General features: G+C 38.1%; 1 protein-coding gene across 12 annotated transcripts in view; it reads right to left on the reverse strand.

Moving 5' to 3' along the window:
* Positions 1-26,923, reverse strand: part of nrxn1a (neurexin 1a) — a 187,057-nt gene that overhangs the window by 12,123 nt on the left and 148,011 nt on the right. For 11 of the 12 annotated variants that reach the window (XM_016268811.1, XM_016268808.1, XM_016268805.1 and 8 more), the window contains 4 exons: positions 26,444-26,625; positions 14,707-14,878; positions 9,964-10,053; positions 8,387-8,703 (listed from right to left, as the gene is read on the reverse strand). In XM_016268811.1, the coding sequence (XP_016124297.1) occupies positions 8,387-8,703; positions 9,964-10,053; positions 14,707-14,878; positions 26,444-26,625 (761 nt within the window). The remainder of the gene's footprint in view (positions 1-8,386; positions 8,704-9,963; positions 10,054-14,706; positions 14,879-26,443; positions 26,626-26,923) is intronic. The other variant, XM_016268812.1, reaches the window with a different exon arrangement.

The raw sequence follows: 26,923 nt of genomic DNA on the forward strand, positions 1-26,923 counted from the left end.
AAGAACATCAAAGTCTGCCAGCTAACTTAGCAGCACCACTAATGAAGTGTAAATATTCATAGAGAGGTCCTGGTGCTAAATGCAGCCTCAGTTCGCTGAGAGCTGTGTGTTTAAAATACAGAGAGCTCATACAATGAATAAAAAAATGGCCACTGAAGCACTGCAGTATTCTCTAACAAGAACAATTGAAAAAAAGAAAAAAAAATGCAGGAAACACAATGGAGATACACTTGCTTGTATAATGCCAGCATGTACAGGAATATATGGAGCTGGCCCACAGGGCCTCCATATATGCGCTCACTGACATACTGTATGTGAGATTCAACTTGTGAAAGATTCAAAAGAGCTAAAAAAACAACAAAAAAAACCCCACACTCAGTTTCCCATCTCCTAATGCTGTACTGAGATGAGTAATAGAGAATCTGGAACTTTCATAGAAGATGGAAATTAAGATGGCTTCCTGTGCAGGTCTTCACAAATAAAATCATGAATAATTCTCATTTAGAAATTAGATTATTTCAGCACATTCAAAAGCTTTACAATACCTTGGTTATTTATAACACCTAATTAAAACTCTCTTATTAAAGGCAACATAAAATCAAAATTAACCCATTTAATTTTTTAATTCATGTTTCTGCTTGCATTGTGAATGAAACATTGGTGCATTCTATTCCAAAGAAAACAGTTTTTGTCTTCATAGATATTAATTGAATGTTGGATAATGTTAACCATTAGCCAAATAGTAGTTTTTATTGAGCAAACTCACTAAAAGCATTCAGTCTGGCTTCTTTTCTGGTTTGTAACGTTAACTTTTTGTTGTCCAATCGATTCCAGAAGGATAAAATCTAGTTCAGTCCTATATTTTTCCTGCTTAGTTTCAAGTGTCACTAAGAAATGTGAAAAATAGCTTAAAGGGGTCATATGATGTTATTTTAAAGATCATTATTTTGTGCATTTGGTGTAACAGAACATGTTGACATGCTTTAATGTTCAAAAAACACATTATTTTTAAAATACTGTACATTATTGTAGGTCCTCTATGCCCCGCCTCTCTCAAACACGTCGTTTTCAACAAAGACCCCTCCTTTGAAATAGGTTGCAAATGGCAAATCAAATTGACTTGAGTAAATGAAAAGGCTTTTAAGAAATTGTCAAAATTTTTTCTTTAAATTAAATACAATTAAGATCTTCTATATTATCTACAAGCATATAACATTTAAAAAATAAACAAACATACAAAAAACAGGCAAATGTACTCAAACAACTCTTGACTCACTCTTGAGAAGACATGAGTCACAAGTAGCCATTACAAGTAACTCCCAGAGGTCATCCAAGTGGGCATAAATAAATCTGATCATACACGCTGCCCACAGACAGAACATGCTGTTACAGACTAAAGCTCTAGATTTTATACAGAGAGAGAGAGAGAGAGAGAGAGAGAGAGAGAGAGAGAGAGAGAGAGAGAGAGAGAGAGAGAGAGAGAGAGAGAGAGAGAGAGAGAGAGAGAGAGAGAGAGAGAGAGAGAGAGAGAGAGAGAGAGAGAGAGAGAGGGCAACCTACAGACTTCGCACAACACAATTTACACACTTGTACACAGCACACTGGGTTAAACTTTACTGGAGGACAGCACTTGATCTTCACACACTTTTAATGAGATGCAGATCAAAAAAGGACGGCACAAATGACAGCGTAAGTGGGCGGTCGAGACGACAGAAGGAAGTGTCTAGTTAAGGATGAGAAGAATTGTGCATGCCACGAATGACTCTGGAAACGCAAATTCGCTGCAACAGATGTGTACATCGGCGACTAACGATGCCAACCCCATGCACGCTCACAAAAGCACAGCAACTTTTCCTTCTTTTCCCTTAACTCCCCCCCTGCTGCCCCAATTCTCTCTGCCCCTCTCTCTCTCTCTTGCTTGCTCTATGTGCAGAGCGCTGCAGACAAATGGTGCATACCTCTTTCACTGCATGGATATGACAACATCAAAGACTCTGCATGCGATGATGGCTGGATGGAGAAGGACCGTGAGAAAGAGAGACTACCTGGGATGAGGAACAATGCCACCTCGCATCCATGATGGCAGCCTGGCTACACTGTCTGCTTCCTCTACACAGCTTTGCTTTTCTGTTTAGGTGAGAGCTTGTCCTCTCCCCCTCTCTGATTTCCCCGTCCCTGCTCCTAGAGCAATAAAAAAAGCCCCACACCAGTAAAATAAAGTCCGCTCTGTCAGATCAAAAGTGATGACTGGAGAAGTCCTACTTTGGTAAGCAGATAGGGATGATAAATTGTCTGTGCATCAGGAGAGACTATGAGTGCCTTCTACAGACTAGAGGAGAGAGAGAGAGAGAGAGGGAGGGAAGGCGTAAGTGAGGGAGAAGAGAAAACGAGAAAGATACACATGGATAGAGGCGGGAGAGAGAGAGGGAAAATACGGTACGACTGCAAGCTGATCACCTGACTCATCTCAGCCAATCACCATCGCCCCTCGGCTTGAGGTTGCTAAGGGTTTGCTCAGTTGGAGACATTTTATTATAGCGTTTTTTTAGAAAGAGACTGATGTGTGTATATGGATAGGAGGGGGGTTGCACACCTTCTGCCCTGCCATGAAACTCCACAGAGACACAACATACAATCTAACATCAAACGTGCATGCATACTCTCAAAATACATTCGAGAAAGCGAATGTTACACAATGGACGGCAAAAGCTCCTTGTTTTCATCTCCACCGGCCCTCCTGATCCTCTGGGACCTTGGGTTATTCAGCTCCATCTAAATGCCTCCGCCAGCTAAACTAACCAGCATGAAAGCTCGTTTAGCTCGCATTCAAATTCATGCTTTAGTCACGTACACGCCCACTGAGAAAGGAGGGGTCGGAACAGATAAAGACAGATATGCGGTAGGCAAATGTTTTATTCGCACCATGGTCAGTATCACAGGATTCTGTTTGTCCCCTGCGTCTGCAGAATCTGCGCACGGACACCAAACGCAACCATACATTATGAATGTGACAGAATTCATAAAGAAGGAACAAAAACTGAGCCAAGGTCTCGACGGTGATGCACATTAGAGATTAGCGATGACAGCTCGGAACACAAATATCTGGTTTATCATGAAGACTCCACAAGCGACATGAAAAAAAGCCTTTTGTGAATTAACAAGGTCGTCATTACCCAAAAGCACACAGATTAATAACTGTTTGCAATATCTATCACCTCCGGAGAGAGAGAGAGAGAGGGAGGGAAAAAGAAACCCAGGAAAAGTAGCTGAGCAGTAGTCCATTTGATTACTCGCTTTGTGCCAGCTCAAACAATCGTATTGATTGACTGATTTAAGCGGTCAGTGTAAATGAGCACTGGGACAACAGTGCATGCAGGGCAAGTCACAGGATCCATTAATTAGACACAAGCGAAAAAAAGGCACAAGAATCTGGACCAGTTTAAATCTATCTGTGCTGAACATCGTCCTGCCCTCATGATGCAAGAGAATGAAATGAGTAGGTACCTCATTAGAGTACACATGAAGCTTTATGCTGGATTGTTGTATTTTGGGAATTGTGACACATGTGGATCACACATACATGCACATCTAACTGAGGTCAAAGTACAGCATTTAAATTAAAATATTTTGTGATCATTTGATTCGTTTTCTTGAATCAGTTCAAAAATATCAGTTTCAATGAATCAAATTAAAACTCAGAGATACTGTTCTGTTCAAGTTTGTGTTATTTTTCATGTATTAAAATTATATAGAGGCAAATATTGCTGTTTATTATTATGTATTGATATACTGGTGAATATTAAATATAAGATTAAAGATTAAATATAATACTCACAGAAAAAAACACTGACACAATGCCTGGATTGTTTTGAATCTAGTTGGCAACAACCATTGTTTATTCAAAATGATGGTTCCTTTACATAAAATAAATCACCCTATTTTCAAGAATTTCAGAGTGTATGAGAGAGAGTTTGTGTGTATATATATATATATATATATATATGCATCTCAATAAATTAGAATGTTGTGGAAAAGTTCATTTATTTCAGTAATTTCAGAGTGTATGAGAGAGAGTTTGTGTGTATATATATATATATATATATATATATACTATATATATATAAGATAGATATAGATATAGCTTTGCATTTGAAAAATAATATTTCATACATCAGCTACATTCTAGAGACATTTTGCATATTAATTTTATCCCACAAAGTATTGCTAGGTTAGACAGACCCCCCCCCCCCCCACACACACACACAGTTAAGCACATTATTTCAAGTCACAGAGGCAAAACAAAACAAATTTAAACACAATTTCCACATGCAATATCCATATATATGCTAGAACTGATTTGTTATGACACCAGGACCACACACTGTAAACACATTACAGTAATTCTCAGTGAATTTTTCCACAAAGAGAAAAAGAAATATGACCTATTTTGCATCTGATGGAATCAAATCCACTCGGCGCCAACACAGGGCATCTATAAATGCATGACTCTCACGTGGCACACGCCCACGCTGCCATTTTCTAGGCAGAGAAGTGGCGCTTCAATGCCCTCTGCCCATCTCTAGATCTAAAAGATACCCTAGGGTGTTTAATGACATGCACAGCTCACACAGGAAATGCTAATTTATTATTTAAAGCCCAGCACATAGCCTGACGGCCCGCTGCAGCAAGATGTCCCTGTAGATCAGAATAAGCACATGGGTTCCTGGCATGCCAAATCCCATCGAGCCGAACACCACGGCCACAGATGTGGAAGGGATATCAGAAACAAGGTATCAAAAACAAGACAGACCAGCCACATATCCATAAATGTGGTGATGTAACAGGTAAAATGCAGAGAAAGTATACTTCAGAGAAGAAAAACCAAAGAGAAGGAGTGGGACAAAAGATAAAGAAGATAATAAAAAAGCTGTCACTTCTGAACATCACTCGTGCGGGTGGTAGTCACAAAGGAAATCAACTTCTGATAGAAATATTAAACATCTCATCTGTCAGTCACAAGCAGACGGTGCATGCATGTGTTTTTCTAAGCATGTTGGGCTCCTTTGAGACGGCCTCAGTTGTCTGTTTGTTGTGGCTGCTGTTTGAACAGAAACAAGTAAAACACAGCACTTCGTTTCTCTTGCTGCATTTCTATCATTAATGCTTCTTTAAAAAGCTTATATGCTGTGAGCCACTGTCAGACAATAGAAAAAACAGTTTATCTGAGGATAATCCAAGCTCCACACATCATTTTAAGATTAAGTATTCTCACAGAGCAGATCTGAAGCCATTAAATGAAAAAAACTGGTCATGCACAGTATGCAAAATTATTCCAAAGACTACAGATCTCATTTACACTACACACACATTTGCTGTATTACAAGCAAATCAATTGATCTGCATGAAATACTATTTCCTTTTGTAAACCATTTGTACAGTAAAAATAACCTCTATTATCTACAGTGCCTTTATCTACAAAGGCCACACCGACAATCTGGGACTGGAAACAAACTGAAAGTTTTAGGATTTTTAAATTTAAAACAAAGCAATATTATGAAATAGAATAAGAATATTTAAGATTCTGTACTTGAGCTCACTAATCAAAGAATAATTATATGGGTCAGTGATGTGATGCAAATTTTTTTGTCTCATCTCTTAGTTTATTCAGAAATATTTAAAAATGCAGTTCATATACAAAATGACTTGAATATACATCATCTATGATGAGCATGTTTTTAATTTCTGAATTAAGATAAAAAAAATGTTTGTGGTTAGTTAAGAATGTAAAATATAATGTGGTGTGACTCCCAAAAAACAATTGTATTTTTACACACATTTTTCAAAAACAATTAGGCGATTAAATTAAATCTTTTCTTGAAAATTCTTCAAAACCATAAATACCAAAAGTAAATTTTTTACAACTTGACAGGTGCTTTAAACTAGATTTTTTTCTTCTTTCTTGTGCACAGTATTTTATGTCACTGACCCACATAATATAATCACATAATAATCTATGTTCATTTTTCAGTTCTTCTAATTCACAAACTTTTCATACAGATTGAACAATTACGTATCTATGCAGCTCACTATTCCTTAGCATAATGCACAGCAATTTTCACACTCTCAAGCGCCACTTAAATTCCTTTAGCCCTTCTTCCAGGTCTCGGTTAATTCGAGGATGTTTAAGGGGGAGACCTCGACGGACACTCTGGAAAAGTGTTAGGAAGATGAAGAGCCCAAGAAGTTCCATTAGCTCTTATTACAGAGAGCTCTCCTGTCTAATGGCCGCTCGAGTCTAATGTGCATCACAAAGGTCTGTAATCAAAGAACCACAGACTCCTCTTTGATTTTGTATTCCTCTCTATCCAGCTTTTATCGTTAATTAGATATTAAAAATCCATCTAAAAAAAAAAAATGAAGTAGTTGATTTGGACAGCACAGCTGTGCAGAGAGAGAGAAAGAGATTGTAATGGATGATAATGGAGCGCAGATGGCGCAAACTTAGAGAGTGTTGTGGACACTGCTGTGCTGAGAAGCGAGGAGTCTCATATTTCCATGGCAACATTTACCATCATCGACGGTGTGCGGAGGGTGGCGAGCTCCACCATTTTGTAATGCGATCCACACACGAGGCCATGATAAGCCAATATCACGATTGGACGTTAATAGATCGAAATATCTGTTATTGCACAACTATCGCTTTCACACGACGTGCCTGGAGTGCCCTTGAGCAGGGAGGTAATTTAATATGCAGTGCCAGAATCAGTTTTAACCATATCAAATTACGATTTTATTGTTGTGGAGGCTAAATCACAGTGCGTAAAGTCACGCACGAGGAGACGAGACTGAACTGGCCTTGGCAAGCCTGTCAATCACCCCGCTCAGCCTCCTGCTCTGACATGTAATTACAGCACCACCGTAATTAGAGCTCACTGTCAGGGCCTTGAATGATGCCTCGTGCTCGACTCAGAGAGAGAAAGACCAGCAAAAGAAAACCTGCAAATTGTAAAGGAGAAAGCATGTCCACCTACACAGCACTCATCTTCCCCACTGATTTCTCCCCTTTATGGCCCTGATTCCATTTGCCTGTGGGCTCTCTCTGTTCACACAGACTTATTGACTGACTCTAGTCTCCCAGCATCCCCCGGCACACTCTCTCATCCTGAGCCCCAGCACATCCACAAAAGAAACGGGCCAATCACTTTACGTCTGAAAGCAATTGAATTGTGCTGGGCCGAAACCCTTTGCCGGTTTGGTAATATGCGATCCAGCCACGGACTTGTCTTTAAGTGCCCTGGTCTTAGTCTTGAGGCCTCTTTTGCTTGAGAGAGCACAGAGTTCATTTTAAACCGGCCTCGTTGCTGTCTGGGTCACTTATTGAAACACCACTTATAATGTTTTGGATGGCAAAAGAGAAGCTGAGCGAGTATATGTGAGAGGAATAAAGAGCGAGGCCAAGGGTAATGATGTAGCCGGCCAGTAACAGCATAGAGATAAAACAACACACTGACCTAGACAACACACAACCTGTCTGCTGCAATCTAAATGCACCTGTCGGTTCCAACACTCTGAGCCAATGGAGTCTTCATGACCTCTTTATGACCTTTTCAGTTCTTTATGATAACTGGATAAGTGTTTTTTAAAAAGTGAGACCTATTCTAATGAATCATTTGGACCACTTTGTCAACTGAAGATTAATTTGCTCAGAAATCAGACATTGCTATGATCTGCAAGCAAGTTTTACTCTACCTAAAAGCAACATCTAGAATATTAATTTCACAACTAGCACAACACGTTTAATGGCATGAGAAATTTCTAGACTTTTCAGAGCCTGGAAAACTCCATTTTAAAGGTGCACTCAGCAATTTTTTCCTCATTAAAATGTTTTACACAAAAACAAACAAATGTTAATTTGGAAAAATGTTCACGTAAACATATATCATCATCATGTGCACTCACATGGGATGAAGACATATTAATGTTAATAATAATACTAGAAACCTAATGAAAGCTGTTTTATTTCAAATGAAGCAGGACGCCTCATGGGGGCAGACTTTTTGAGATCACATGACCAGCCTAATACTGTTCACTAATTATCTCAGTAACCCCCCTTTATTGCACACTTTTGCTTGTGTAATAAATGAATAATGTCTGACTGTAAACAGCGCATTTTTACAACGTCGACGTTAATTGAAAATTTTTTAACGTTGCATGATTCCAAAATATGTACAACAATCACTGAGTGCATCTGTAAAATTCCCTGTTGATTCCAAGTTTTTCATGAATGTAAGACACTAGTGTTATTCTGACAAGGAAAAAAAATACAAAATCAAACGCCAGCATCAGCTTTCACAGGATATTGTACTAGAATAAAGTGGCCGCTGACCTGTGGAGTTGTCGTCTGCTTGCCCTGGCGGTTGGATGCGGTTGTAGTGGTGATGTCGGTGATGGAGGGTGACGTTTCTGAGCGGTTGCCTGTGGCGGAGGCGCTGGACTGAGGCGTAATAGACGAGGAGGGCATATCTCCCACCAGCCGGGCACTACCCTCCACACGTACGTTGGGGTCGCCCTCGGCAGCCATGTTGAGCACTTTTAGGCCATTGTAGTAAAGCCCTGAGAGTTGGCCCTGGAAGGGCCGGCTGCCCTTCTCCCAGCCTCCAATCTTTATGGTGGTCTGACTGTTGAAGATGGTGAGCTGCCGACCTGCCGGGGAAGAACGTTACAGAAAATACAAGAGTGTTCAACGGCCCGCTCCCCCACGCCATGGAGACACACACATACACATGCACACGCTAACAAACATAGATGCGCACACGCACGCACGCACGCACACGAGAAAACAGAACTGATGGAAGTCCTGATGGTAAAACACACAACACCCGTAACCTTATTTTCCCTGGGGATCATGAAGCAATAAATTACACTAATGCTAACAGCAACACTGGTAATTTATCGACTGTAATTTAATGGCTGCTGTTGGCACAAAGTAAATAAATGAAGGGGATGAGAAAGCTGGGTCCTAAAAAAAATCAATGGGACTTTGCTAAAAGGACAATCAAATACATACTATGATGAGAGACAAAAATATTCTTCATCTGTAAAAAGTACAAATTTCCCCTTTTTACATGAGAAAATTACTTTTAATCTTTAAATACAGCAGTATGCACAAAGCCTGTATGCACAGGTCTAGTAAATTTAATTGAGATTGCCTTTCAGCAAGGGCAATGGCAATTAAAATTAATTAGACTGAAATAAGGTTTATGTGAGAATGGCTTTACAGCTACATGACACATTACAAATGATTCATCATGGTTATAATTCCATTGAAAAGGGAAAGCAAGAAAACAAGCAAACTTGAAAACAAATCACTTTGAAAGATTCAATTTGTTACATACATTGCAGCATGCATTCAATCTTTTCCCTTCTTGTGTGTTTAACTTGCTTGTTAAAGGGACTTCATATCTGATGCCAATAATCATTGAAGCTATTTAAGAGATATTTGCTTTAAGTTTTTAACTGTGCACTTTAGCAGTTTCCAAAAGAAATATGTTTAGCATGACAAGAAAATATGCATATATAAATTAAATAGTGTGTGTACATCATTATGAATTCAAATAATTTCAACTGTGGACATGTACTTTAATTAGTCATTTAGATTATCACTGCTGCAAAATAACATTATTTAAATAAGTATTTTAATGATGTAAACATATTTTGTTAATGATTGAACTAACTTCAGTTATCAGTATATTACCAGTCCCTTTAACCTCTGACAGGTTTACAAGTACAGTATGACAACACATTATTTAAGTGTACAGTGCAAATATTACAAACTACATTTGTTTAATTTTTAAACTTGGTTAAACAGGGGATTTATGTTTTAGATGGTTTATTTGCTGTGCAAAATATCACTTGCTTATGATCAAATTATCTTTTATTTAAAGTTTTAATCAGTGTTTTTACCTTTGTCGAGTAGCCATTCGTCAACTACTCGACCAAGCCGATATGGGATTCGCTGTCTAGCAATCGCCAGGCGTTCGTTATCAATGTTGCCTTTAAAGTTTAAAGAGACATTTCATTGTTAAAAATCTGAAAGGTCAAAGATTAAAACCTACAGTGAAACATATACCTTAACTGTCTGTTTTTTTTTTCCTCTTATTTTTCTTTCATTTTTTTTTATTTGGAACACCAAGGTTGCATACATAAGAATGATGAAGCTTTTCATTCAATTAAAATTTAAGCAAACAAATTAACCCTATTTTAATAGAAGCACTATGTTAAATATGCACCTACTCTTCTTGTGTTAAGAGAAACCCACCAGACTCAATCACGTTTATACACAATATCATTCCTTTACATAATACATTTACAAAATAGTAATCTTTTAAATCTTTTTAGCAGATTTTTTCATCTAGTTATACATGAAAACTAGCTCATTTTAATCTAAATATTGTCATTACAGTACATTCCAGCGTTTTGCAACCAGTTTGATTTTAGCTTCACATTTGCTATCTAATCTAAGGTATTTTCAGTCATTTTTGATATGATAAATTTCACATTATCAGATCACAATACATTTAAAAACATCAAAGTAGCAGAAAAAACACTCAAAGGATTAAAGCAACAGGAAGATTATCAGTTCATCAGTAATGCATGAAAGATCAGTCACTATTCATGTTCATGTTCCCCATGTGAATTTGAAATTGCTCTGACAAAAGCTTGACCTCAGAGATGTCCATATGCACACATTTAGGTACTTGTCCCCTACAGTGGGCGCCACGTGATCTCGAGCAGAAACTGTACTTAAATGCTGATATTTATGCAACATGTCCAGGTCGAGCCAGCTACGGTAGCTCTATTGAATTGAAATTATTTGAAAACATTTACTTCTTTCCCATTACGGCCCACACATAATTACCACTGCTGACTTCACTGGAAAATTCAACACAAACCTGACTTGCTCAGATTTCCAAAGAGTGTAATTATGCCTCACAATTTTTACTCTATGAGCAATTAACTTGTTATTTGTCAATCAAATACGAGTTGCACTCTCTCTATATGCGATTAAAGTATGATTAAAATACGAACGGATGAAAATGTTTCCTAAACGAGATGTAACAAGAGTAGAGTAGCGAATCAGCCCGAAGGCTATGATGTGAGAAATTCAGTGTGATTTCCATTCTAATGTGTCCTCATTTCCTATATACATATGCACAAATACTATACACTAAACTGACCGAACAGAAAATTCTATCATCAAACCTATATGACTTTCTTTCTTCAGTGGAACACAAAAGAAAAAAAAATATATATATAATGGATGCTCTTTTTCATGCAATGAAAGTGAATATGAAACATTTTTGGTCATCTTGTCATCTGAGCTAGATCTTTATTTACTTTAATTATGTGGAAAATAGTGGCAAAGACATTATTCAAACTATTTCCTTTTGTGTTCTACAGAAGAATGAACGTCAGGTTTGAAATGACAAAGGTATGAAAGTTTGGCAAATGATTCCTTTAAAGCACTAAATTTAAGTTTATACCTCCTTGAGTATGGCTGCTCTAGTCGACTGCACTTTTGAGGTAAAGCTCTTTATTCTGTATCCAACACTGAAATTACATAACTAAATTGCTTCTCAAACACAGTACAATACTGTTTTTGATAGGTGATTGCAGAAGGAGAACACCCGCGGACAGGGAAATAAGGCTTCCGCAGGGCTGCACGTAAGGACAGATGGAGTGCTTGATTCTGGACTTGAGTCTGAGCGTGCCGATATTCTGCTGTGAGAGCAGAAAGAAGTTTGAAACTCAGTCTAATACAATGAGTCCCCCTTTCCTTTTACTTTCATTCATTTGTATTTTTCCCCCTTTCTTTAATTCTGTCATTTTCTCTCCCTACCATGTGCAGTCAGGTCTAACTGTGATTTATGTCCACTTGTGCACTTTACCTACAGTAATCAAGAGTGAAAGGAGCAATTTGTCTCAAATCATAGCTTAAAAGAAATAAGACAAGAAGGGGGAAAAAAGCAATAGGAGCTCTTGAAGTAGGACTGGATGACTAAGGGCAAGTTGTGTGCATGATTGCTTGAATGCACATAAACACGCACGCACGCACACCCACCCACCCACTCATACACACGCAGTGGTCATGTTCTGTTTAAATGAGGAGGCAGTTGCCTTAGGGCCTCTCTGTAAAGTGAAAATGACTGCCTAGTTAGCTTAGCATGCTAACAGTCTGAACACTCTTCCTTTGCAAATACAAGACTAAGACACTTTCCTGTTTCAGCAAAAGGCATCTAAATAATCCAAGAAAACATTTCTGTGCTTTTATATCTGTTCTGCATCCTTTTGTAATAGATGTGATTGTGATTTTCAAGGACAGCAACAACACCTCAATTTATCCCTCCGCCAGTCCAAAACTCATGCTGTGGCCATATCGGTGCCCAGCAGTAGCTGTATGGCGGTAATTCTGTCAGGAACATTACAGGAATTTTTTTTTTTACCAAATATGAAAAAGCTCTACTTAAGTGCTTGCATCCATTTAAAATGTCTACAGATGGACATAAAGCATAGGTGATTTTAAATGCTACTGTATATATGGGGTTGTGGCCCTCAACTTTCATCAAAGTTCCTTTAAAAATCTGTGATTACCTAAGCTGTCAGAACTCTTAATTAAAAGTCTTTCCATCACGTTTGCTGAAAACTGACTGCATTTTATTTCACTCTCAATCCTTCCCTTAACAGTCATTAAGAAACATTAAAGGGATAGTTCACCCAAAAATGAATATTCTGCCACCATTTACTCACGCTCATGTTGACTTACTTTCTTTTGCTGAACACAAAAGATATTTTCAGAAATGTCTCTTTTTTTGTGGTACAATGGACGTAAGTGGGGTCCTGTGTTGTTTTGGGTTGCATTTAAATTAAAAACAGCCAAATTCAGCCCAAAAATGGCATAACTTTCATATTTTTGTGAAGTATTATCCTTCCTGCCAGTCAGTGTCAGACCAAAGAGCTCCCCATTCTACTAAAATAACAATATAAAATGCAATACAAAACACTCCTGATACACATTCAGTGACAGCTATTTTGATTGAAGCTTTATTTGAATTTGATTTAATTAAATTTTTAAGTAAAACAGAAATTTAAGTAAAAATGTAAGTAAAACGGACAAAACTTCAGGGGGATGAATTAATGAGAAGGAAGTTGAATATACATATAAGTGTTTCACTTTGAAAATTAAATTTCTTAGTTTAATATATCCATTATTACTATATGTAATTACTACATTACAACTGCATTACAATACAATTGGTTAGGTGAAAGAATGACGGCATAGGTTAAGAGTGGGAGGAAAAATTGCATGATTTCTTTGTATGCTAAAGCTACACTAGTTCCAGAGCTAATTGTTCAAGATAAACAAACTCCCCATTTTGTTCTCCCTCATTGTCAATTTAAATTCTATGCATTTATTATCTCGTCTAACGCAGAGCAGAGTCAATCAAGCACTGATTAAAATGAAGCGGTCATGACTAATTTTCTTTCTTTATATATTTCATTGGAAAAGTTTCTTCCATTCTGCCACAGACATACGATGCATTAGTATTCAGGCAATCACAAGTGCACTGCTCACTAGTAAATCCACAGACACAATGGAAACAGGAAGCCGAGAGAAAATGGCACATTACAATGACTCGATTTTAACAAGCAATTGTCTTCCACTCCAAATGAAAGACGCTGCTGGTATTTGTGTTGTTTGTTTACACTAAAACAATAAGAGGGTCTCGACTAGGAAAAACAGTACCTCTCTCTCGGTGTCTGTTTCTATTTCTATCCCTCTGTATTCTTTATAGTCCTGTTACCAAGAACTTATGTCTATTTCTATGATATTTTGTTTCAGTGTATGTCCTAGTTTGCCTAAGCTGCTGTAAATAGTAAATGTCAACTCTTGGATTTGGATAATGCTGTTAAGAATCTTACTCTTCTCCAAATAATAAATAATACAAAATGCAATTCTATGCAAGCAATGTATCTACAGCTGAATCTAGTGTGTCTCACGAGTATACATTTGCATTTTCCCCGCACATTTTGAATTTAATGACAAGCTGTATTGAACGCAATGATGAGCAACGGACGACAACGCAGCACTTATGGGAAGCATGAGATTTTCCGAGCTTCATTACCACTTCAGTCGTCGAACACTCAACATTTACCACCAACAATCTATCACGTCTGCTCCCAAGAAGAAAAGACGTTTGTGAAGCTCAAGAGCAAATCATCTCTGTAATGGAAGAAGTAAAATACAAATTAAAAGACTAATACAGCCACCTCCTTTTCATCTTGATTGACAAACGAGAGCAATGGGATTATTTCTCATCTCTGATCTCTTGTCAAGCTTTTGTCAGGGCTTTTCAGGCGACTGAGAGGCTGGTGAATTTGATAACCCTGGCTCTGACATTTTCAGCCTTCTAAAGCCCCAAGAGCAATCATCTCTGCTGACATTTGGAAAGGATACCAGGGTTACCTTTTTTTAAACTGTGAGAAACCACAATCACAGACAAAAGCATTTTATTCTTAACCCTGTGATTCAGACTCTTTTTCCTGAGCTCTGCCAGCCTTTTATTGTTCCCGTTGTGCATAGCTGCATGGCTGAGATTATGTGTGAGTGTGTGTGTGAACATGCGTATAAAGGCTGAGGGCTCTTACCTGTTGGGTAGCGCTCAATGACTGGCAGATCATCCACCTGCAAGGTGGCGTTACCACCACTTCTCGTAAAGCGAACTATGTGGTACTTTCCATCATTTACAAACTTAGAGGTTTCTTCAATGTTTATGTCATCGGTGCCCACATTGAACACCACTTTGATATTTCCTTTTTCCTGTAAAGATAGATAGAGAAAGGAAAAAAAGAAAGAAAGGGAGATAACAGAAAGAGGTCTTTAAGATTATATCATAGTCATTCTGTTCTGATTCACTCTGCCAACATAAAGCTTTGAGTTATATGCACTGCCTTATTTTAGCATATGAACATCACCCTGTTTTAGCAACCTTGCAGAACACAATTTTTGATTATTAATAAACGCTCTCATAAAGAAGCAGCTATACTCCATCTTAACTGGCAGAATGTACCGAATTTATTGAGGACCAAACAAGGTGATAGTTTATCAGCCTGTGCACAATTTCTCCTGACAGCACAATGCATCAGAAAGATTTACCACCACTTTAATTCGCCCGCAAAAGGCGGCATTCATATTTAATAACAAAAATATCTATAATTTTTGTTTTAATGAGGCTATTAGATGAAGGTAATGGATAGTAATAAAGAAACTGGCAAGTATTTGTCTCCATTTTAGCAGTTTTGCTATTCTCTTTTGATAATAATTAGTGGGGATATATTTGTTATGTCTGTGTATATAAAGACAATATTAAATTTTAAATGAAATCGACATCAAATTTAGTGTGTATTATTGCATTTGCAATGTGATATGTAAGTGATGTACAGGCTAATAAATCCTGAAAGGTTGATTGCCCATCGTACAGCGGGAGGGTCTTGTATCACCCTAAAGTAGTTTATTTTGGACTAATGACCAGCTGACTGTACACCATTCTGTTTATTACATGATTACTTACCAATTAAAGAAATAAATGGACATGAAATATTGATTTCAGTTGAAATTTTTTAATTACAAGAAAGAAAATGCTCAGTGATATGAGAGACATACTGTAGCTGATGCCTTCTACAATGTTCAATTAAACAGCCCAGTGCTGATTATACAAAAACATTATATAGCTTTATAGAATACTGTGATTAAAAAAAAAAAAAAAAGACTGCTACACTGTATAAATGGCATAAAATATAAAATAATTTTGCAATCCTGCAGGGTGATACAAAACCCCTCAGATTTGTGTGGGGTTCTGATTTTATATATATATATATATATATATATATATATATATATATATATATATATATATATATATATATATATATATATCAACACAGATGGAAAGACGTAAACTTACATGCTACATTTATGGCAAAACATTTATTACCACCAGCAATCCGTAATTTTAAAGGGGGTGGCATGACTGCTGCAGATGTCAAAATAAAATTTACTGTGTCACATTAAGCCTTGTAAACTAAATAATACTACTTTTTCATTCCCGTTCATGTTCAAAAGTTTCTCAACAAGCCTGCAGGCAGATAACATAATCGAATCACAGGAAAAAAAATAACCTTATAAGATTTTTCCCCTTCAAATCAGTGCCTCAAGGCAATATGCTGGTCATACAGAATAATGTGTGACAGTCTCACTGAAACGGAATCTAATCTGTATTCTGATGCGCCGCTTGTCATTTTCAGTGTAAATTCTCATCAATGCATGTTTCTGTCTTATTAATGCGATCAGTGAGAGTGAAATCACTCTGTGCGCTTCACTTCCACACCACTAGATGGCCTCAATTCTTAATGGTTTCCTATTTGATGCAGCTCAGTGGGTGGGTTGTCTTTTGCTAATTACAATAAAACGTATTCATGTGCAAACAATCTCTTCTCATGAAAGCACATAATAATACTCACACGATCCACTTGGTGCTTGTCTTATATAAAACCGTAACTATGCCCACTCTGTGCTCTGCTTGATGACCTGCGTGCCTACATGCACTACTTAGTTAACTAAAAAGTTGTTGCAAACTTGTTATGAATGCTATTACAAGCCTGCACACGAGTGCAAGCAATCGTGAAAATTGTTATTTGACATATTTACGACAGATGGAGGCCATTAGTTTAAAAAAACTGAAATAGGCTGCTGTGGGAACGTGTGGTCCTTTCGATTGATTTGTTGCAGATTGCAAAAGCTACACGTGGCATTTGAAAATAATGAAATGAGGTGTGTATGAGAAGATCCCTTTGTGAATTCCCCTAATTCACACCTATCTGCAGGAAGAGAGCAAGCAGAGGACAAATCTCAACACCAGACTTCATTATACCCTCCCAGGAGATGTGTGTTTTTGTCTGGATACTCACAAGCTCTCTTTTTCTGATACACACACACACACACCCCATGTTGTCATCTCCAGCTGGGCAGAAGCTGGATGTTCCTTCCGCCTCTCACACCTCATAATGAAGACAGACTCTGCCCGTTAGCCCTATCCTCTTTCCATCAACGGGAACAATGGGGCAGTGTCTCCTTCACCCTCCTCTGCGCTCTCTAACAGCATTTCTCCAGGGCCAATCTCTCACTCCCTGCCCATCTTTTCAGCTTTCTGGTCAGAGAAGTGATGCGAGAGCTTGGCCTGCATTCCAACAGGCTGTGACACACCACGCCCCCTTCTAATTGGAGAACGACCTCTCTTTCACCCTTCCGTCCAGGCCGTCCCTTCGGGTAGCTGACCTCATCCTTCATTCTGGGTTTGGTGGCTGGGACCAACACCAAGCGTGTCATGCCTTTTCAAAACTCGGAAATGACAGCATTGAATCAACCACATCCTGGCCAGGGGGAATGTGAACATAGTAATGAAGTCCGCAAGCATTTTTTAAGTTAGTTCTAACTTGGACGAGGGGTTTGGACTTTTGCAGGGGTCTTCTTCCTAAAACTTAAAGTGGGCATAGTTTAAGAGAGACACCCTACGTCCTACATTCAGTCCCGGGTGTGATAATGTCCCAGTTTCTCAGATTTTTCTGTAAAAAAAAGGCGGCTCTATTATGAATGCCTCAGGGGCTAAACATACGGGAGGGGAGAGCAAAAATGAGCCGTGACACCAAATCCCAGATTATCACAGAATAACAAATGTTTTGGGTGCTGTGCTCAGGATTTGGTGTTCGCTAAATGATCCCTTAAGCGAGCGAAGGATGGGGTGTCATTTAAAAGGAAGGCCTGGTTCCACATGGCTGCGTCTCGGCCATTCCTGTCCGTCTCAAGCTTCATGTCACCTCTCCACCGAGACCCGCAGTGCTGCTCTAAATATAAAGAACTAATACAACTGGATTCTCATTAGACTCAATGGGGGTTGGTATAGCAACACTGTTCTCTAGAGTTCTCTCGTTTCTTGTAGGCAATTAGATGACAACCACGGTACCATCCTGATTGACAGAGCATTTCATCTACTCTGGAACTGCAACGACCTCCTCTTGCCATACACAAAAATAATTCAGTTGTTCTGAACTTGAGAATATATAGTTTAGAGCAGTAGGTTTATTGTGCTTAAAAATATACTTGTTACCAAATATTTATTTATTACTTAAGGCAAGACACCACAGGTGAAAAAAAAAAAAAAATCATCACCATATTTTGCAATTTTCATATTCACAGTGCATTAAGTCAATACATTTTGTATTACACGTTTTCTAAAATGTTGTTTAAATATGCAAATGAGGCATTACCTAATTAAAAATACACTAATTTGCATTCATCTCCAGACCTGAAATCTGGAATATTGGATAAAGCCAGGTTCAAAATTCATGTTTCGTTGATATCTTAGAGTTAAATGTTTTCACAGAGGGGATTTTTAATATTTTTAATCACTGAAAAAAAATCACCAGGAATTAAATGTTGTATAAATCAGGCAAATGATATATGAACAAACCTCTGTAAAAACCTTCAGAATATAGATAGAAATAAAACTGGAAAGTTTGGTGTATGTAAGCGCTACTAAAGTGGAGATTTCTGGCTTAGTGCTTAAGAAAAAACTAATTTTGAGAAAATGGCCTTTAAAGACATGTATTGTATTTAAATCTACAGATGTAAATAGACAAAGTGTAATAAAAATGTGTATTTTAGAATGAAGAAGACCAGTGCTTTAAAAAACAATTGCCTGTGGTGTCTTACCTTAAAGTGGCGGTTTACCAAAAAATGGAAATTCGATCATCATTTGCTCACCCTAATATCATTCCAAACCTTTGTGACATTTTCCCTCTGTGAAACACACGCTGTGAAAAAGATATTTCAGAGATTTAATTGTTTTTGTCTATATAATGAATGTCAATGGGGTCCAAAACCACCCCACTGACTTCAACATACCTTCTTTTGTGTTCCACAAAGAAAATTGCACTGGTTTGGAACAACATATGGGTGAGTAAATGATGACAAATTTCATTTTTGTGTGAACTATCCCTCTAGCTCTAAATAAATCGATGGAATAATTGTGATATTAGTAAAAGTCAGAACGCTCCATCAAGAGGAGCCAAACACACACACACACACACACACACACACAAAGGTCTGGGACGGTTGCTCCGGAAACCTGAAGGACAGAAGAGCCACTAATGATGTGTCTTATTTAGGAAAAGGTGCAGGCAGCAGCTTATGGAGTATGACGGAGTGTGTGTGCCACAGAGGGGATGCTGATCTGCCATGGCATTCAGCTTAAATGAGCTGGTACATCCAGGAAACCTCAGCCACTTTACATAAAGAGCCTCTCAGTAATGCTCAAGCTAATACCAAGGGAATTCGCTTAATTGGATAGAACGTGTGGTCGCTCTCATAAATAACTTGTGTTTGATATTAGATCAAAATATCACACAGTGTGTGACACGCTCCAGAGTGCATGTGCCCTTGTTTGAGTACTGCAGGTTTGGTGAAACAGGTAAATTTGTTGTGTCCGCAGAATAATTCCACTTTGGCAAGCAGTTCTTGTTGTTTCACCCCCTCCTCCCTCCTCTCTTTGTGTGTATCTCTCTCTCGCTCTAGCATTCGCTCGCTCTCGCAATCGCTCTTTATCTTCTGGTAAGGACTGGATCTGGTGAGATCATGAATCTTCTTGGCAGCAGAGAATTCTTTTCCAAGTACTCTAACAACTGAAAATAGCACTCTGTCCTAGTTCCTCTCGAACCTGAAAACCAAATGCATTCTATGGGCGTTGTCTACAGAAGATATCCAAGAAGTCATGCACATTGTCTCCCCACTGCTGCGACTTCCTGAGGAAAAAAAAACAAAACAAAAACCCAACAACAAACAAATACAAGCGCTGGCCTTGTATCATTTCATATTACAATCGACAAATCCACATCCGACTGGAGCGCTGCTATTTTTGTATTGATCCTTGTCAACCCGTCACTGGGTTTCAATAGTAACACGTTCTTTCATGCACTGACTAATCTGAAGAAAAAAGAGTGGTAAACATAAAAAAAGCAAAGGAACGAGTGGGCTGAGTTTGTCACAAAGAGGGCATTTAAAAGAACACCTGTCTTTTATTTTGATGAATAAATTTAAATATTCAGCTTTTACTTCTGCTGCCATCTGTCTGCTTATCCTTTCAGATACTAAAGATAGCGAAGGCACAGTTTGCCATATGGTGCACTTATTCAAGGAAAAATGCCTGACGAAGACCAAACATTAAATGGTCTCTGGCCAGTCAAACTGTTCTCCACGCCACTCGTAAATTGTATAATGACCTGGCATATAGTTTGACGGTATGTAAAAATGACAGACTGCATGAGTGAGTTATACTCAAATTATGCGGGTAAGTGGATAGAGGAAACAAGTGTCACTGGGTTTCAGCTGAGAGAAACAAAATGGCATTTTTCCAAAGCACTGGCTGTTTCCATCTAAGCTGCTGGATGGAGACAGGCTTAGTCCGCACTGACGGTATGAGGTCAGCAGACACTTTGCTGTCACTCAGAGCCATGTCACACGTCACTCATGTCTGACCAGGTATGTCCTGCCCACTCAGACACAAGTGAAGCAGAAAATCAGCATCTGTCACTCTCTTTCACTTTCACCTCCATCTAAATGTGAGTGAGTGTGCGTGCATTTGTGAGCATATGAGTCTCTCGGGCTGCCCTGAGTTACTTTGACTGGAGACATCAAAAATATATACAAAATATGGAAAAACATGATTTATATATATATGGATCAAATATCAATTTCCATATTTTAAAAGAACAGTTCATCCAAAAATGGAAATTATCTTTCTTCACTGGAACACAAAAGGTAATTTTTTTAATACTATCCTGGCCATTCTTTTTTCATACAAAGTGAATCGGGACTGGATCTGTGATGCACTAAAACAACAAAGATGCTGCATAATCTTATCATAAAACTGGCCCATATGAATTATGTTCTATATTCTATATAGTCTTCTGCTGCCATATGTTTTGTCATATTAAAGTCTGAAATTTGAAACTATGAAAGTTAAGTTAATACACTGATCTTTTCTTCTGCTGAAGAATTTAAATGGACTACATACAGTAAAAAACTTTATTGTTCAAAATTTTGGGTCTTTTTTGAAACAAAGAAATTCATGCTTTTATTTAGAATGCAAGGGCACATTACACTGATCAAAAGTGACAGTAAAGACTTCTACATAATAAATGTTGCTCTTTTGAACTTTCTTTTCATCAAAGAATCCTGAAAAAAGTATCACAGTTTCCAAAAAATATATAAATAAAATATTTAAGCAGCACAACTGTTTTTAACAGATAATAATGAAAAATGTTTCTTGGCCACCGCATCAGCATGATTTCTGAAGGATTGTGTGACACTGAAGACTGGAATAATGGCTACTGAAAATTAAACTTTGCATGAATTTTTGCATGAACTATCACAGAGATAAATTACATTTTAAAATGTATTCAAATAGAAAACAATTTTAAAATGGTAATAATATTTCAAAATATTACTGTATATTTTTACTGTATATTTGATCAAATAAATGCACCCAACATTAAAAAATCTAAACTTCTTAATGGTAGTGTCATATGAACAAGTTGCATATACTACAAAAATGGCATATTGATGCTTTACAATATTGGTTCTCTCATCACAAATATTTTAGTGGTAATGACACCACTACATTCGAGACTGGGATATTATATGGCTCAAAAACACTGGGAATATAGCATACAAGTCACACTGACCACTTTGAAGATAATTTTGTAATGCTTTTTTCACCGTTTTTTTGTCTCCATTCACTTTCATTGTATTCTTCAAAAATTCACACTTTGTGCACCACGGAAGAATGAGTGATACAAATTTGAAACAAATAGGGTGAGTAAAAATTTTTGAGTGAACTATCCCTTTAACATGGTCAATGTGCCCGTTCTGCTATCACCGACATCTCAGCACAGGTGCTCTCTGAAAGCTTCCTTTCACGTCCTTTCTCTCCTTCTCTCACAAACACATTCTCTATCCCCTTGTCAGTACTACTGTTCACACCTCTGTACCTAACACTGCTGAGTTAGCTGTGATCGTCACCATTCTTCAATTGGACTGATGTGCTCATTAGACTGCCCGCACGCTCACACACACACAATCAATTGGCATCGAGAGTGTAAGAGGTCAGAAAGTGCTAATGATTTGGTCAAACCCCAGGGGTATAATCACTTGGCTTTGACTCGTTTACAGTCATCATCCATTTCTCCTTCGCTCCTGTCCTGCTTGGCGGCTTGCATGGCTGCCACAAATGGCCCGCAGGGCATTTGGCCATGGGTTCGAGCAGCTGGCAAGCTCATCCTGAGCAGAAGAAATTGTATTTAATAGGCCATTACCCCTTAAAATGCAACGTTATGCTGAGTGAAAGAATGTGTACCAATGTTTTCTTTTTCTGTACAGTGCCTGTCTCACCATTCCTTACAGTTCTCACTCTCCATCTTGTTATTTCTCTCTCCCCCTCTCTCTCTCTGCATAAGCAAGCGGCTCAATGATTTTGGGTGAACGATGACTAATGATAATCCCCAGTGATGGTGATATGATGAGATTTAAATGAACTCTGTCACAAGTGTTTAGGGTCATAAGCAGAAACGGGGCGCGGGGGGAGGAACACCACTGTCTGTTTGAAAAATCAGGACATCAAGGGCCGCTCGTTAACATGGTCAATGATCCTAAGTTAATTCACTTTCAGAAAGGTAGTCTCTGGATAATGATATCTTCCCAGCGTACAGACAGGTTTATCAAAACATCCCATTACATCACCGAACAGTCTCGCCATTAATGTCAATACTGACATATTAATCTTGTCATTGCCTAAATATAATTAACGGAAATGGCAGGGAAAATCATTTTTTTCCCCCTTGTTAATTATGAGGTAAAAATGGTACTGGATATCTGTAATGATTTCAACTGCTTTATGGACGGTTAGCGATGTAGGTACAGCAAATTTACCCTCCTACACAAGGCTGATTCATTTAGTAAATACCTTTTATGCTGGCTTAGCAGTCATCAGTCCAAAAAGCATCAAAAATGGCAGACGTAGCACTGCAGAGACTCCACCAGTCACACATTAGAATTAGCCTAGATATCCACCGCTAATCGCATCAAGACATTAAGGGCCTTTAATTTGCTCATAAACATTCCCTGCCATCCCTATGCCAAAAAGCCATATATCAGTCATGGATGCCTGATTAATTGTCATGCCAATATATGGAAATATATAATCTGTGATAATCTTAATTACAGGCATTATGTAAAGTGTTACATATCTTGGGCTTACGCAACTCCTGCAAGCTCATTTTAAAACGCATTTCACGAAGACATCACTGCTACCTACCACCTTGCATTCTAAAGCACATATCTGAACTGAAGAAGCGAGGAACACAATGTTTCGAGTACATGAGATGGTAAATCATAACCCACAGTCTACTGGGCATCTGATCATTCTTGCGCTCTGAGCTTCTGTGATTTTGCTGATCAATAACACATACTGAAGCAACATATCCGTGCTGCAAATTTACACAGGGCACAGGGTTCACATGAACGTGCATGCAAACTAAACCTACTGTAGCTACTTTAGCTTTTGGTGGAGAAAATGTCTTTAAATGTTTTATTATAGGAACAGTTCCAGACTTTTCCATGCAATTAAAAAACGATGGGTACTGGAGCTTCAAAATGAACACAAAAGGATCATAAAATCATAAAATGATAGACAAACCTATTTTTTTCAGTGTTATTTTGAAGCGTGACAATCCCAGTTCTCATTTACTTTTATTTTATTGAATAGTATGGTCAGGATACTCTTTAAAAAAAAAAAAGAGAGAGAAAATCATACAGATTTGGAATGACAAATAAGATGAGGTTTTCATTTTTAGGTGAACTACCCCTTTAAATAAAAACGTGAAGTACATCGGGGCATTGCAGCACTGTAGCTGAAATCATACATAGACACCAGCATGCATCGTAAACTCCAGGGCTCAGCTGGAGAAATCATTACCTCACCGAGCTCGGAACGCATTTGCTGAGGCAGTCATGCAACAGTCACGCCATAATGCCACCCCAGAGAGAGCTCGCTGATTCTTTTGGGAATCAAGTTTGTGATTACAGCAGGAGTGGGCGTCAAAAAAATAGAACGCATGAAAAATAAATAAATAAAAACACATACAACTCTTCGAAGCTCAGTGCCAAACACTTTTCCGTCCCCCTTTCCTCCAACTCCCACTCCTCCAGCACAGCATGTCATAGGAAATGCGGGTTCTATCAAATAGCATCCTCTGAGCAAGTACTGGTAGGGCCTTCTATTCTGAACATTATACAGCTTTTATTCATGAGGGCGGTCTGAGGCGCTGGAACTTTCTAAAACAGACCAGCACTTTGAGTGTTGGAGGAGGCATAGAACACTATGATTACCCTAATGATCATTCACAGGGCTCGTCGGGAGCATGATTTTCTGTGAATTTCTACTCTGGGGTTTGTGTGAAAATGAATGAACAGCAGGGATTCTCAGGGGAATCTGTGCAGGTTTGAGCAAGTTCAAACAGTTGGGACCAAATGTCCATATTGACCATATTGAAAATCTGGGACTTTTTTTTCATTTAAACCTTGGAAATAAAGTTTTAAAACTGGAAATAAAGTTTTTTTTTGGTGAGGGAAAGTAGTGGCCTAATGGTTAGAGAGTCTGACTCGTAACCCAAAGGTTGCGGGGTTTGAGTTTCGGTACCGGCAGGGATTGTAGGTGGGGGGAGTGAATCTACAGCGCTCTCTCCCACCTTCAATACCATGACTGAGGTGCCCTTGAGCAAGGCACTGAACCCCCAACTGCTCCCTGGGTGCCGCAGCAAAAATGGCTGCCCACTGCTCCTGGTGTGTGTTCACATGGTGTGTGTGTTCACTGCTGTGTGTGTGCTCTTAGGATGGGATAAATGCAGAGCACTGATTCCGAGTATGGGATACCATACTTGGCCACATGTCACAATCACTTTTTTCACTTTTTTAAAAGTTTGAAACATTTAAATCAAAACAGAAATCCGAACATAACATGAACAATAACTACACCATAAAATTATTTCCTACTTCAGTATTAAAAGTTTAAAACAATGTGTGATTATTTGTAATTATTTGTAAAATTTTGTAACAATTTCTAAGTAAAAATTGTTTTAACACGAAATTTCCATGACATAAAATGCAAAAAATTATTTTTCAGAGTTGAAAATAAAACAGATTATTGGTGTACATTTTACAAGAAAATACTAGTACAGTCTTGCCTCAAAATTCCAAGTTTAAACCAATGTTATTTGCTGATTCATTGTAATTATTTGTGAAATGTAGTAACAATTTCTGAGCAAAAATGGTTTCAACACCAAATTTTCATGACATAAAATGTAAAAAAAAAAAAAAATTCAGAGTTGAAAATAAAACAGATTATTGGTGTACATTTTACAAGAAAATACTAGTACAGTCTTGCCTCAAAATTCCAAGTTTAAACCAATGTTATTTGCTGATTCATTGTAATTATTTGTGAAATGTAGTAACAATTTCTGAGCAAAAATGGTTTCAACACCAAATTTTCATGACATAAAATGTAAAAAAAAAAAAAAATTCAGAGTTGAAAATAAAACAGATTATTGGTGTACATTTTACAAGAAAATACTAGTACAGTCTTGCCTCAAAATTCCAAGTTTAAACCAATGTTATTTGCCGATTCGTTGTAATTATTTGTGAAATTTTGTAACAATTTCTGAGCAAAATTTTTTTCAACACCACATTTTTATAACATAAAATGTAAAAAAAATTAAATGTAAAAATTTAAAATAAAACGAGGATTAATGGAGTACATTTTACAAGAAAATACTCACACTCTTTCTGCTTCAAAATTCCAAGTTTAAATCATGTTACTTGCCAATTTTTTTCAATTATTTGATACATTTTCTGAGAGAAAATAGTTTCAAGTCCAATTTTCTTGAAGTGTTTTCAAGATTCTGCAATAGTTCTTGGTCTAAATGACTATATTTTCTCTGACTATATGTGACTCTTTGCACAGACGGTCAGATGTTCTTTCAACTCACTGGATAACTCAAATAATGCTGGATAACACGATCATCAGGTTTGACACAAACTTGTGGAATTCATGCAGCTTGTTGCTGCTGCATTAAAGATGGGGTTTGTATTAAATACCAAGAAAATCTGAAATACATGTAAATTATTTAAATAAAATTTTCACTTGAATTATATTTTTCACTAGTGGCTTCAAACTTTGTGACCCAATAGTAAGTGTGTGTTTGTTTGTGTAAGACTCACAATCTGAAGCTGCAGGTAGTCTCCCAGGCCAGAAGAGCTGTCCACCCTAACCAGCACTGCATCCTTCTGCTGGGTGCTAAAGCCGACTGCCAGTCGGTCAGCTCGTGTGCTCGGTCTGTCGTTGGGCGGCCATGTGTACACAATGAGCCCTCCATCACGTCCAAATATGTATGTGGTTCCCGCTGCAGAACGAGAAAGAGAGAGAAACAGAATATTAAGTGTAAGAACATCAAAGTAAGTGGGAAAAGTATTTCCATGGGTGTGCGTGCATATGCACGGCTCTGCTCCATTACACAAAGCGCGGGAGTATCTTGATGAACCCATCAGCGTGCCAGACAGCCCCTGCTGGTCCCTGATTGGCTAAATTATAGCCCTTGTGTGACCCTCGGTACGCTGATGTCACCAAGAGCACCTGTGTCTGCCGAAGCAGAGTCGCTCTTGCTACAACCACTCAACGCACGCAACCCCCCCCCCCCCCCC

The sequence above is a fragment of the Sinocyclocheilus grahami genome, unplaced genomic scaffold (assembly GCF_001515645.1).
Source record: "Sinocyclocheilus grahami isolate Dianchi unplaced genomic scaffold, SAMN03320097.WGS_v1.1 scaffold47.1, whole genome shotgun sequence".
Taxonomy (NCBI): Eukaryota; Metazoa; Chordata; class Actinopteri; order Cypriniformes; family Cyprinidae; genus Sinocyclocheilus; species Sinocyclocheilus grahami.